Consider the following 13,626-nt stretch of genomic DNA (forward strand, 5'->3'; position numbering starts at 1 on the left):
AAGCCCCTGGTGGCATCAGCCACTCCAGTCTTTCTGAGACACCACCCCCCCATAAATTGTCCTGCTTACAGTCCCCTCTGCAGAGGAGAGTCTCTTTGTCCTGACTCTGGGATGGTTCATGTTTCCTCCAGGTCGCCCCCCTCCTCGAGGTACCCGACCAGCCCCTGGGGGCTGCATCCAGCCCAGGGGCCCAATTGAGCAGGTGTACCAGGAAATTGCCATCCTCAAGAAGCTGGACCACCCTAACGTAGTGAAGCTGGTAGAGGTGAGATGAGGGGGACACGGAGGAGGGAGGGAGGAATGGGGATGGTCCAGCCTCGGCTCTGTGATTACCAAAGTGCGACACCATTGGTTCCCAGGGAGAGCCATGTCACCTCCAGCAGCCTGTTACAGGGCTGAGTGGTGGTTACTTCTCCAGGCTCCTTCACCCTGTCATTGCATGTAATTCTCACCCCTTTTTTAGACTATTTAATACTCCCACTTTACAGATGAAGGAATTGAGGCTCAGAGGAGTACTGAGGCTTGCCCTTTACCTGTTTGTCTTTTTGGAGCTAGTTCTTTTTCTACTACACAAATGTGTATAGTTGTAGCATAAAAGCAGCCATTTGCCTGTAAACAAATGCGCCTGGCTATGTTTTGATAAAACTTTACTTATAAAACTGCTCTATATCAGCATTTCTCATGCTTTTTGGTCTCCAGACCCTCTTATGCTCTTTTTTTGAAGCATTTTTTAAAAAATTTATTTTTAATTGGAAGATGGTTGCTTTAGTCCATGAGGTCGCAGAGTCGAACATGACTGAGTGACTGAACTGAATTGCTTTACAATGTTGTATTGATTTGTGCCATACAACAGTGTGAATCAACCATGAATATAAAGTCCCCACCCTCTTGAACCTCCCTCCCACCCCATGCTCTTAAAAATAATTGGAGATTGCAAAACCTTTTGCTTATGGGGGTTATATTTATTAATATTTATCAATTAGGATTTAAAATTGAGAAGCTAAAAATTATTTTTTAATTCATTTAAAATCAACAATAATCCTATAAATTAATGTGATTTTCTTAAAAAGAAAAATAACAGAACTCTAGATAGGCAAGTGCCTGGGTCTGACTTTTCCTGGAAGGGCAGGGCTTAGGGGTTCCAGGTTGGCTGTCCTGGGCCTCTGCCTCGGGTGCATCCCTTTCTCAGGGTTCTTGTCCTGTGACTCTTGGGTGACTGGGGAAGTTGAGTATGATGTGTCAAGAGGCGGGAGGATCAGTCTAGCCCAGGAGCCTGCCTTTGGTTCTTCCCAAAAGGAGAGATGGCAGTTGCAGGCCATCTCCATCTGTCACAAGAACTCTCACAATTTCAACCCATGGATGCTTGAGTTGCCGTCCTAGAGAAAACCCAAGGGCGCTTGGTTGGTGTGTGTGTCGGGTCCTGGTGGGATCTCCCTTCTCCTTCATGCCTTGTGGTGTGTGGGCTCCCAACAAGGCCCTTTGACAGCTTGCTTGTTCATTCACTCGTCAGACATTCCCTAAGGATCTACTAGGTCCCTAGTCGTGTACAGGGCACCATGGAGGCAGCCGAGGTGGATGCAACCTGGTGCCTACCCTTTGAAGAGAGGAAGATAGAAATTATGATAAAGTGAAAACAGGAAGGCTGTGAAAGAGAGAAAGAAGGCACTGCAGCAGTTCCAGGCAAGAGGACATCATTTCCTGCTGGGGCAGGGGGTTGGGGACAGAATTTGAATTTTGACAATTCTGACAGCCGATCCATTGTCTCCTAGGAGACAAGTGGGATTCTTATTCAAGCTGAGACATTTTCCAGGGGAGGACTCTGCCCCCTCACCTTATGTAACCTCCTTTCTGGGTGCTTTGGACCCTTGTAGATTGGGCTAGAAAGCGCTTATTTTCCAGATGGCCATTTGGATCACACATTCCTGTGCCCTTCATCTTAACTGGGAAAAACAGTGGAAAGCACAGCCCTCCCGTTGGCAAGTGCAGTCATGTGGCTGCTGCTTCCTCCCTGCTCATGTCTTTTCTCTCTCTTCCTCTCCCCTGCTCCTCATCTCCGGCCTGTTCCATGCGGCTGTGCCAACAGGTCTTGGATGACCCCAATGAGGACCATCTGTACATGGGTAAGAGAGCCCTTGCCTTCTGCCACCCTTGATCGGGCAGCTACACCTGCCCAAAGCCCAGGGGTACTCTCCATCCAGCCTCTGCACCTGGCATCTCCCACCCTTTCCTGCTCCGGTGGGGCCCCTCACAGAAGGCTGCACCCGAGGTTTAAAGCAGGAGGTGGAAAGGAGTTCTTGCTGAGACTTTATCTGGGTGTCCTGTTCATCCATCTTCTGATATCTGTTGAGTGCCTACTGTGTGCTGGGTACCGTTCTAGGCACTAAGGATGCAATGATGAGTAAGAAAGATGAAGCTGGTGTTCTGATCAGGGGAAACAGCCCGTCAACAACTATAGTTGGCCTTCTGTGTCTGCAGGTTCTGCATCTGCAGATTCAACCACCTGTGGAGCAAAAATAATACAAAGAAAAAATTCCAAAATGTTCCAAAAGTAAAGCTTGAATTTGGCATGGACTGGCAACTATTTACATAGCATTTACATTGTATTAGGTATTATAAAGTAATCCAGAGATCATTTAAAGTATAGGGGAGGATGTGTGTAGGTTATATGAAACTACTACACCATTTTACATAAGGGACTTGAGCAGCTGTGGATTTTGGTATCTACAGGGTTCCTGGAACCAATTCCCTGTGAATACCCAGAGATAACTGTAAATAAAGCAGATGATCAACTTCAGACTGATGCTCTGAAGAAGATTAAACAGGGTGATGTGAGAGAGAGATGGAGGGGCCACTGCAGATAGGAGGTGAGCATTTAGCACCTGAATGTCAAGGACTCAGCCCTGTTAAATCTGGGGAAGAGCATTCCAGGTAGAGGAAATAGCAGGTCAAAGGCCCCAGGGCTGGTGAGAGCTTAGAGTTTAAAAAATGTGGCTGCAGGAGAGAAAACCAGGTAGGGAGGGAAGGTGAGGATGGAGGGCCTAGGGTGGGGGTGGGTAGCCATGGTGGGGCATTTGGAGCCTTGAGGGGCTGTTGAAGGGTCCTGCACACAGACCTGGAAGGACTCAGGTATGTCCTCAGAGACCTCATTTTTAAAAAATGATAGGGACACAGGACAGCGCTCAGTTCTCAGTATAAGCGCTGATGAGGGAAGGAAGAACAGGACTAATGCAAAGCAGACTATCAGGCCCAGGAAGGCATGATCAACAGGCCACATGTCCCGGTGATGTGTGGCTGGGGGAGGCATTCAGACAAACTTGTGTATTTCGAGTGGGTACAGATGACAGCCAGGAGGGGTAGTGGTGTGGGCAGGGCCAAGCCCAGCCCGGAATCCAGATGTCTGCTGGATGAGCACAGCACGATCCTTTGCTGCACAGGGAGTGATGGATGAATCATAAAGTAATGGGTCTGGGTTGGAACTGGAGCTGAGAGCTCAGTTTCCCCTAAAGTAGTTGCTATGGTTTCATTCCAAGGATGCTGTTGTTGCTTAGGACATTTTATTTCTCTTGCCCTCACCCAAGTATTTTTTGTTTGTTTGTTTTTTAAATTTGGCTGTGCTGGGTCTTAGTTGTGGCAAGTGGAATCTAGTTCCCCTGACCATAGGGTTGAATCTGGGCCCCCTGCATTGGGAGCTCAGAATCTTAGCCACTGGACTATGCGGGAAGTTCCCTCACCCAGGTTTTACTATGAAAAATGTTAAAGCTGGAAGAAGAGTACAGGGAATGCCTGTTTACCTATCACCCAGATTCAATAGTTAGTAACTTTCTGTCATATTTGCTTTATCAGTTTAGCCACCCACCCATCCATTTCTCTTTTGTTTTCTGAACCATCCAAAAGTAAAGTAGCAGACATCCTGACACATTAGTTCCTAAAAACTTTAGCCTGCATCTCCTAGTCACTTCAGTCGTGTCTGACCCTTTGCCACCCTATGGGCTGTAGGGGCTTCCCTAGTAGTTCAGTCAGTAAAGAATCTGCCTGCAATGCAGGAGACCTGAGTTCGATCCCTGGGTTGGGAAGATCCCCTGGAGAAGGAAATGGCAACCCATTCTAGTATTCTTGCCTAGAAAATCCTAGGAGGAGCCTGGTGGGCTACGTCCATGGCGTGTTGCAAGAGTTGGACATGACTTAGCGACTAAACCATCACCACCATGGACTGTAGTCTGCCAGGCTCCTCTGTCCATGGGATTCTCCAGGCAAGAATACTTGAGTGGATTATCATGCCTTCCTCCAGAGGATCTTCCCAACCCAGGGGTTGAACCCACGTCTCTTATGTCTCCTGCATTGGCAGGTGGTTCTTTACCTCTCGCGCCATCTGGGCAGCCCTCACAATACCACAATACCATTATTGCACCTGAAAAGTTAATGCCAATTCCTTAGGAGCATCTAGTGGGTAGGTCGTCCTCAAATTTTAGAACTTTAAAAACCTTCCTTTAGAAACATTTTAGAAGTACACAATAAATACTGTCAGAAATGAAAACTTTAAAAAATTGTGAAACATTCATATAAAAATACGAATATCACAGAGTCACAATTTCTTAATGTGGTACCTGCACCACTTTAAATATATGAGACAGGAACTTCCCTGATGGTCCATTGGTAATGAAAATGCCTGTTGATACAGGGAACCCGGGTTTGATCCCTGGCTCTGGGAATGTCCACATGCTGCAGGACACCTAAGCCCATGTGCCCCAACTACTGAGCTTGTGCTCTAGAGCCCATGCTTTGTAACAAAAGAAGCCACCACAATGAGAAGCCTATGCATTGCAACAAGGAGTAGCCCCCGCTTGCTGCGACTAGAGAAAGCCCACGTGCAGCAGTGAAGACCCAACACAGACAAAAATAAATACAATTTAAAAAGAAAGATGATATGAAAAAAATAAATATATGAGATCATTTTAGGTGGTATATGGACAACCATTTAAAACATTTTTTAGACTTATTTTACCATTTGTATAAGAAGAACTATAACCAGCACACTAAACTCAGGATTTCATGGATTTTATTACCTGAGATAAGACTAAAAGTTTTCATACTAAATCAGTTTAAAAGTGTGAAATAAATGATAGTTTACATAGTATATAGATATAGCCAGGTTATAACCATGGTAGGCAAACGACTGAAGTTTGGGGGAACACAGAAGAAAGCACAAACTATAAAAGGTCATTTGGGGCCCAGAATGGCATCCCCAGCATTGTTCGCTCACCTGAGGCCCCGGACCTGACTCTGAATGGCTTTGAGCTGTTTTTGAGGAGGTGGGTTGTCCATTCAACAAATGTCACAGTTTGTCAGGCCCTGATCTAGCCCCTCGGGGGGTGGTAGCTCCTCTCGGCTGCCACCCCTGACCTCGCACTTGGGGTAGCTCCTCTCGGCTGTTCCTGCACCGTCGCAGCCTGGCACTCTCGGCCGCTGCCCCTGACCTCGGACATGAGCTAACTCCTCTTGGCTGCCGCCCCTCGGGCATGGGGTCCTCCCGGCTTTTGCCCCTGACCTCGGACATGGGGTAGCTCCTCCTTATTGCCAAATTCAGACTTGAAGAAAGTAGGGAAAACTGCTAGACCATTCAGGTATGACCTAAATCAAATCCCTTATGATTATACAGTGGAAGTGAGAAATAGATTTAAGGGCCTAGATCTGATAGATAGAGTGCCTGATGAACTATGGACGGAGGTTCGTGATACTGTACAGGAGACAGGGATCAAGACCATCCCCAAGAAGAAGAAATGCAAAAAAGCAAAATGGCTGTCTGAGGAGGCCTTACAAATAGCTGTGAAAAGTAGAGAAGTGAAAAGCAAAGGAGAAAAGGAAAGATATACCCATTTGAATGCAGAGTTCCAAAGAATAGCAAGGAGGGATAAGAAAGCCTTCCTCAGCAATCAATGCAAAGAAATACAGGAAAACAATAGAATGGGAAAGACTAGAGATCTATTCAAGAAAATCAGAGATACCAAGGGAACATTTCATGCAAAGATGGGCTCAATAAAGGACAGAAATGGTATGGACCTAACAGAAGCAAAAGTTATTAAGAAGAGGTGGCAGGAATACACAGAAGAACTGTACAAAAAAGATCTTCGTGACCAAGATAATCACGATGGTGTGAGCACTCACCTAGACCCAGACATCCTGGAACGTGAAGTCAAGTGGGCCTTAGAAAGCATCACTACGAACAAAGCTAGTGGAGGTGATGGAATTCCAGTTGAGCTATTTCAGATCCTGAAAGATGATGCTGTGAAAGTGCTGCACTCAATATGCCAGCAAATTTGGAAAACTCAGCCATGGCCACAGAACTGGAAAAGGTCAGTTTTCATTCCAATCCCAAAGAAAGGCAATGCCAAAGAATGCTCAAACTACCTCACAATTGCACTCATCTCACACGCTAGTAAAGTAATGCTCAAAATTCTGCAAGCCAGGCTTCAGCAATACGTGAACCGTGAACTTCCAGATGTTCAAGCTGGTTTTAGAAAAGGCAGAGGAACCAGAGATCAAATTGCCAACATCCGCTGGATCATGGAAAAAGCAAGAGGATTCCAGAAAAATATCTATTTCTGCTTTATTGACTCTGCCAAAGCCTTTGACTGTGTGGATCACAATGAACTGTGGAAAATTCTGAAAGAGATGGGAATACCAGACCACCAGACCTGCCTCTTGAGAAACCTATATGCAGGTCAGAAAGCAACAGTTAGAACTGGACATGGAACTACAGACTGGTTCCAAATAGGAAAAGGAGTATGTCAAGGCTGTATATTGTCACCCTGCTTATTTAACTTCTATGCAGAGTACATCATGAGAAACGCTGGACTGGAAGAAGCACAAGCTGGAATCAAGATTGCCGGGAGAAATATCAATAACCTCAGATATGCAGATGACACTACCATTATGGCAGAAAATGAAGAGGAAAACTAAAAAGCCTCTTGATGAAAGTGAAAATGGAGAGTGAGAAAGTTGGCTTAAACTTTCAGAAAACATTCAGAAAATGAAGATCATGGCATCTGGTCCCATCACTTCATGGGAAATAGATGGAGAAACAGTGGAAACAGTGTCAGACTTTATTTTTGGGGGCTCCAAAATCACTGCAGATGATGACTGCAGCCATGAAATTAAAAGACGCTTTCTACCTTGGAAGAAAAATTATGACCAACCTAGATAGTATATTAAAAAGCAGAGACATTACTTTGCCAACTAAGGTCCGTCTGGTCAAGGCTATGGTTTTTCCAGTAGTCATGTATGGATGTGAGATTTGGACTGTGAAGAAAGCTGAGCGCCGAAGAATTGATGCATTTGAACTGTGGTGTTGGAGAAGACTCTTGAGAGTCCCTTGGACTGCAAGGAGATCCAACCAGTCCATTCTGAAGGAGATCAGCCCTGGGATTTCTTTGGAAGCAATGATGCTAAAGCTGAAACTGCAGTACTTTGGCTACCTCATGCGAAGAGTTGATTCATTGGACGAGACTCTGATGCTGGGAGGGATTGGGGGCAGGAGGAGAAGGGGACGACAGAGGATGAGATGGCTGGATGGCATCACTGACTCGATGGACATGAGTCTGAGTGAACTCTGGGAGTTGGGGATAGACAGGGAGGCCTGGCGTGCTGCGACTTATGGGGTCACAAAGAGTCGGACACGACTGAGCGACTGAACTGAACTGAACTGATCTAAGCCCTCCCGGGAATGAAACTCAAGCCCGGGCCCTACACCCTCAGGGCATTTTAGTGCTCTGATGGGGGCAGATGGATACACTCTACCTAAGTATTACTAGGCGTAGGGTTCAGAGGTGACAGCTGTGCTCTGTGTTTAGTTATTTAGTCGTGTCCGACTGTTTGTGACCCCATGGACTGTAGAGTCCATGGGATTCTCCAGGCCAGAATACTGGAGTGGGTAGCCATTCCCTTCTCCAGGGGATCTTCCCAACCCAGGGATTGAACCCAGGTCTTCCACATTGCAGGCAGATTCTTTACTGAGCTGAGCCACCAGGGAAGCTTGAAGGTGACAGCACCATGAACAAAAGCTAACCTGAGCAGGGTCAGGGGAATCAGGAGTTTCAGGTTGGAGGCTTGGGAAACAGTGGCTCCTGGGATGCCTCACGGAGGTGAGACCTGTGCAGGACCCTGGGAACCAGATGGCAGAGGGCATTTCACATCATTGTAAGACTTTGCCTTTTACTTTGAGAGAGAAGGGGGCCCTTGGAGGACTTTTTTTTCTTTTTAATATTTATTTATTTGGCTGTGATGGGTCTTAGTTGTGGCGTGCAGGCTTCTCTAGTTGTGGTACCTGGGTTTAGTTGCTTCACAGCATGTGGGATCTTAGTTCCCTGACCGGGGATTGAACCCTCATCCCCTGCACTGCATGGCTGATTCTTAACCACTGGACTGCCAAGCATGTCCACCTTGGAGGGTACTGAGCTGAGGAGTTGAATGAGTATGTAAAGAACATGACTCAAACTTCAAAGAGGAGTTGCATAAGCCATTTGGACCAGGCAGCTTCATGGACAGTTTTTCACTTCTTGAGGTGGCAAAGTGGGAAGGAACCGTGTGGTTTTGGTGTGTTGATTCCAGTGATTTTGAAACAATCCCAATACTTTAGTTTTTCATTTCCAGCCATAGCTGTGTGTGGCTAGGACAGAGTGGGCAGCGTGTGAAGCCAGTTAGCAGATATCGGCAAGGGTTCTGCACCTGCAGGCCTGACTCTCAAAGGGTAGAGAACATGATCAGTATTTCTTGGGGTTAAAAACTTCTCACCTGCCACTCAGGCCCAGGAGGGGTTAAACTGTGAGCGACTTGAAAATACACCTGTTTCAACAGGCCAGCTTCCCTCATGCCAACCGACTTTTGGTGCTTGGGAGGAAGCATTGAAATTCATGAAGCAGCTCTTGAAAGTTAAGTTTGCAAGGTGGGAAAGCAGGAGCTGAGGGGCCCAGAGCTCCTCTTGGTAGGAGACTTACCTTCAGAGCCATTGCCTTTGCTTCTAACCACAGCCTGAAGCCGCAGCAGATTTGCCCTAACTCGGGTTTGGCCATTGCCGGTTGATGAACCTGAAAACAGGGTGGGGCCCTGGGGGAGTTAAGTTCCTTTTCTGATCTGAACCTTTAAGCCTTCTTTTTGTCTGAGGAGCTGGTTCTTTCCCCTTGGCCATCTCAGCCCTTGGACAGCTTTGAAACACCTTTCGTCCATAAGAAGCTCCAGTGTGTGCTTCTAGAAAACAGAAAACTCGAAAACCATCCTCCATGGGACTTTGAAATCCACTGTGCTGTTTTTTTCATTTCCTAAAGTACAGCTTCATAGTCCCAGTTATATCTGTTCAAGCAGAACAAAATTAAAATAACTATGCCATATGACTTGGCAATTCTGCTCCTAGGTACCCCCAAAGAATTGAAAACAGCCACACATAAACACTTGTGCAGGAATGCTTGTGCATGAATGTTCATAGCAGCATTATTCATAATAGCCAAAATGTGGAAATAACCCAAATGTTCATCAGCTCATGAATAGGTAAACAAAATGTAGCATAGCCATACTATGGAATATTATACAGCCACTAAAAGGAGGAAAGTACTGATACATGCTACAATGTGGATGAATTCTGAAAACATGCTAAGTGAAAAAGCATGTTACCAGGGGTCACATATTGTATGAGTCAATGTATATGACATGTCCAGAATAGGCAAATCTATAGAAACAGAAAGCAGATTAGTGGTTGCCAGGGGCTGTGGGACGGGGTGTGGGGAGTGACTACTAGTGGGCACAGGGTTTCTTTTCAGGGGACTGAAAATGTGCTGGAATTAGATAGAGGCGATGCTTGCCCTGGAGGCAGTAGACTGCTAGATACCACTAAATCATGCACGTTAGAATAGTTGTATATTCTGAAATTTCACCTCAACTTTTAGAAATGCAAAAAATACCGCCCCTCTCCGACAACAAAAACCCTGTGCATTCCCTGAACGTAGTGTATCTAATACTTGATGGTGGGGTGGGGGATCCCACATACACAATAGCAGGCAGTGAGTCAAGAAAGGCCCTGTTTAGGAGGAACAGAATCAGCTGGCCTTTGAGGTGGCAGAGAGATCACCATCCCCACCTCTAGCTCCAAGTCTTGATTTGATTCGAAGTCACAGGTTGGAGTGCCAGCTGACACAGAGTGCTAAAGAACTGGAACATTATCTGACAATTTTTGGTTTACGTAGCCTGACACAGCCTAGCAGCTTGGAAAATGTGAGAGGGATCATTGACATTTGTTCTTGCTGTTTCTTAAACTGAAACTTTGCTAGGGTTCAGAAGACCCCTAGGGCTGCTGCTTTTGTGTCCACGTAAATCCACATTTGGGTTGCTTCCCCTTAGACCTGTTCTTTGGCAGGTCTTTGGCTCAGGACGTGGATGAGTGACAGGACATAGTTTAGCATCAGTCGTATCCCTGGGACTCCCCTCCCACCCCCTCCCACCTAGGTATGAGAAGACAGTGAGAGGCTGTCCCCACCTGTGCCAGTCTCCCTGCTTTGTCTCCTCTGGCAGAGGGTCCTCAGCTGTTTTGAGGACCAGATGTATAGCCAGCCTGGGGTCCCAGGGACACCAGAAATCTCTGACCCCTAGCCTCCTGATGGGAACTTAGAAAAGCAGAACCTTCTGTGGTTTTGGTTCAGTGGACTGTTCCCCTCCCACCCCCCGTGTTAGTTTCAGTGCTTCTTAGTGTTTCTAGGGGTGGTTGGGAGCTGGGGAGGAGGGGAGGAAGATGGATTTCCATTTTCCCAATGTAACCATTCACCCCCTTCTCTATCCTACAGTGTTTGAACTGGTCAACCAAGGGTGAGTGTCCCCATTCCCAGCAGGTATGAGGCCCGAAGCTTCTTGAGCTGCAAAGCTGAATGAGGTGGTGGGAGGGGGCAAAGGCTGGTATGTCTGGTTTGCTTTTCATGTGCGTGTTGACCTTTCAGGCCTGTGATGGAAGTGCCCACCCTCAAACCACTCTCTGAAGACCAGGCCCGTTTCTACTTCCAGGATCTAATCAAAGGCATCGAGTACTGTAAGCGGGGCCCACAGGAGGACTCTCACCCAGGGGGTGGTTAGCTATCCCAGATAGTGGATGGAAAGTGGAAGGTTTCTTACTTCCCTCCTGGAGCACAGGGAGGTGGGCAGGAAACAGAATTGCCTGCGCTATGATGACACCCGCTCCAAGCAGAAACCCTTCTTCTGGCCACACAGAAAAACTAAGAGCAATAGTGTTAGTGACTGTTTATCCAGTTCTTTCTACCAGGCACTGTTAATTTCCTAGCATCACCCCTTATTCCCAGCAATCCTGGGATCTTGTTAACCTCTGGGAACCTTAGTTCCTCATCTGTAAAATGGGAATAAAATCTCTCTCACAAGGTCTGAAATCAGCCAGGACATCAGTGTTCTGATTGGCAGGGTGTCCTTTCTGCTACTGGTTGTTAAACATTTTGACTCATACCCTTTGCCTGTTACTACACAGGATTGTTGTGACACTGAAATGGGGTCAATGGGAAGCACTTAACACATGGTGAGGGCCCAGACGGGGCATTCAGTAAAGGAAGCTGCTGCTCCTATTACCAGTATCATCATCATTATCACCCCGGAAACACAGTTGGGTCTTCCAGATCGTAGGGTTGTCCTTGCCCATGGGCGGACACCCAGGCAGGAACCGTTAGCCAAGTCCCAATCCTGCTGTGTTTCACACTTCAAATCAGACCTGCTCCAGTCATTGTTGGTTTGGTGAACAGGTTGTGAGGTGGCGTTAATAAATGAAAACATGCTTGACTGTCACAAGTTTTAAGGCTTCTAGCTGGGAGCCAAGCTCAGCAAAAGCTCTCCATGCACACATGACTTAAACTGTGGCAGGTGGTTACCTATTACTATTGGCAGTCAGTATTTCACTCCTCACTTTGGAGGATGGGACAGCTTGCTTAGACATTCCCTTTAACTTTTAGAGCTGAGGGTGTTTCACAGGTTTGGGAGGGGAAGGCTGGGAAGGGCCTGGGACCCTGGAAGAACAGAGGGCCTCCTGCCTGTGTCTCTGGGCTATGTGGGCCACATGGAGCTCCTTGTGTGGATTCTCTGTCCCCTCTCTCCCATTCTGCCCCCAGTACACTACCAGAAGATCATCCACCGGGACATCAAACCTTCCAACCTGCTGGTGGGAGAAGATGGGCACATCAAGATCGCGGACTTTGGTGTGAGCAATGAGTTCAAGGGTAGCGATGCCCTTCTCTCTAACACTGTGGGCACCCCGGCCTTCATGGCTCCTGAGTCGCTCTCGGAAACCCGGAAGATCTTCTCTGGGAAGGTAGGTTTGGACCTGCCTGAGATGTGCAATTCTGCCTGTGTTAGGGTCCTTTCAGTTGTAAGTGGCAAAAATCTAACTCACTGGCTTAAAGAGTGATTTGTGGATGAGGAGTGGGGTTCTTTTGGCCTCAGGCTTGGCTAGATTCAGAGGTTCAAAGAGGAATCTGTCTCTCCATCTCTCAGCTGTTTTCCTGAATTGGTTTCCTCCCCAGGTGAACATCATCAGCGACTCTGGGCTGCTTTCTACCAGTTTACAAGCCTCAGTGGAAAAGAGCACTTTTCTTTCTGTAGGACTCAAGCGAAAATCCTAGGATTGGCTGTAATTGGCCCAGTGTGGGTCATATGCCCATCCTCTAACCAATCACTGTGCCTGACGAAGTGTTGCTCTAATTGGACAGTTTAGGGTCATGTGCCAATCACACTGCCTGGGGAAAGTATTGCTTTCATTGGCCAGGCGTGAATCATATGCTCAGTGAGATGTGGGGTTTGATGGGCAGGAACAGCCCCATTCAAACTCCCATGGACTGAGCAGTCAAAAAGAGCTGCTTCCCCAAAGGAAAGCTGGAGGATTGGATCCTGGATAGGTGAAAGAAGGTTATGCCCTTTACTGCCCCCTCACACTGAGCTCTCTTTTTCTTGCAGGCACTGGATGTTTGGGCCATGGGTGTGACACTGTACTGCTTTGTGTTTGGCCAGGTAAGGTGGGGTGTCCTGTGTCCTGGGTGTTGTGGGTGGCTCCCTTGGACTAATAGTTACCCTTGCAGGGAGATAGAACTTACTCATTTAAAAGTTATTTCATTTTATTTCCACAGTTAGATCTGCATATGGAAAAGTATGCCTTCCCAAATATACATAGCTGTACATAACAGTCATATCTGTGAAGACAACCTGCTAAAACAGGGTTTTGGTAGAGGCTCTAGAAATTGTAAATACAGTTGATGAATTTAGGTCAAGGACAGCAAATGTGCACCTCTTTCCACTTCTAAACAGGAGATAGGCATCACTAATCAATAACTGCAATCTTTCTTTCTGAGCCTGGTACTGCTTTGATGTTCTTCTCAACAGTGTTCCTAGAAGCTGTTGTTGGAAGAATAGAATTGGAATGGAATTTAAAACATTTGGCATTATTGATTTAGGGAGTACTGTTTGTCTTCATTTTGTTGCTCTTTTATTATTTTTATATTACTCGTATTTAGGGGCTTCTATTTTTAATTCTAAAGTTCAGACTGATTATGTGAGCAGTAAAGATGAGAATTATTCCTTCTCCTGAGCTTATGCTCCTGTTGA

The 13,626-nt window shown here is 46.6% G+C and overlaps 1 protein-coding gene across 5 annotated transcripts in view; it reads left to right on the plus strand.

Moving 5' to 3' along the window:
- The window catches only part of CAMKK2 (calcium/calmodulin dependent protein kinase kinase 2), a 54,577-nt gene that overhangs the window by 25,771 nt on the left and 15,180 nt on the right, over positions 1-13,626 (plus strand). For all 5 annotated transcript variants that reach the window (XM_069557826.1, XM_069557829.1, XM_069557830.1 and 2 more), the window contains exons 6-11: positions 132-265; positions 2,084-2,120; positions 10,824-10,845; positions 10,974-11,062; positions 12,141-12,340; positions 12,982-13,035. In XM_069557826.1, coding sequence (XP_069413927.1) covers positions 132-265; positions 2,084-2,120; positions 10,824-10,845; positions 10,974-11,062; positions 12,141-12,340; positions 12,982-13,035 — 536 coding nt within the window. The remainder of the gene's footprint in view (positions 1-131; positions 266-2,083; positions 2,121-10,823; positions 10,846-10,973; positions 11,063-12,140; positions 12,341-12,981; positions 13,036-13,626) is intronic.

The sequence above is a fragment of the Ovis canadensis genome, chromosome 17, assembly GCF_042477335.2.
Source record: "Ovis canadensis isolate MfBH-ARS-UI-01 breed Bighorn chromosome 17, ARS-UI_OviCan_v2, whole genome shotgun sequence".
NCBI lineage: Eukaryota > Metazoa > Chordata > Mammalia > Artiodactyla > Bovidae > Ovis > Ovis canadensis.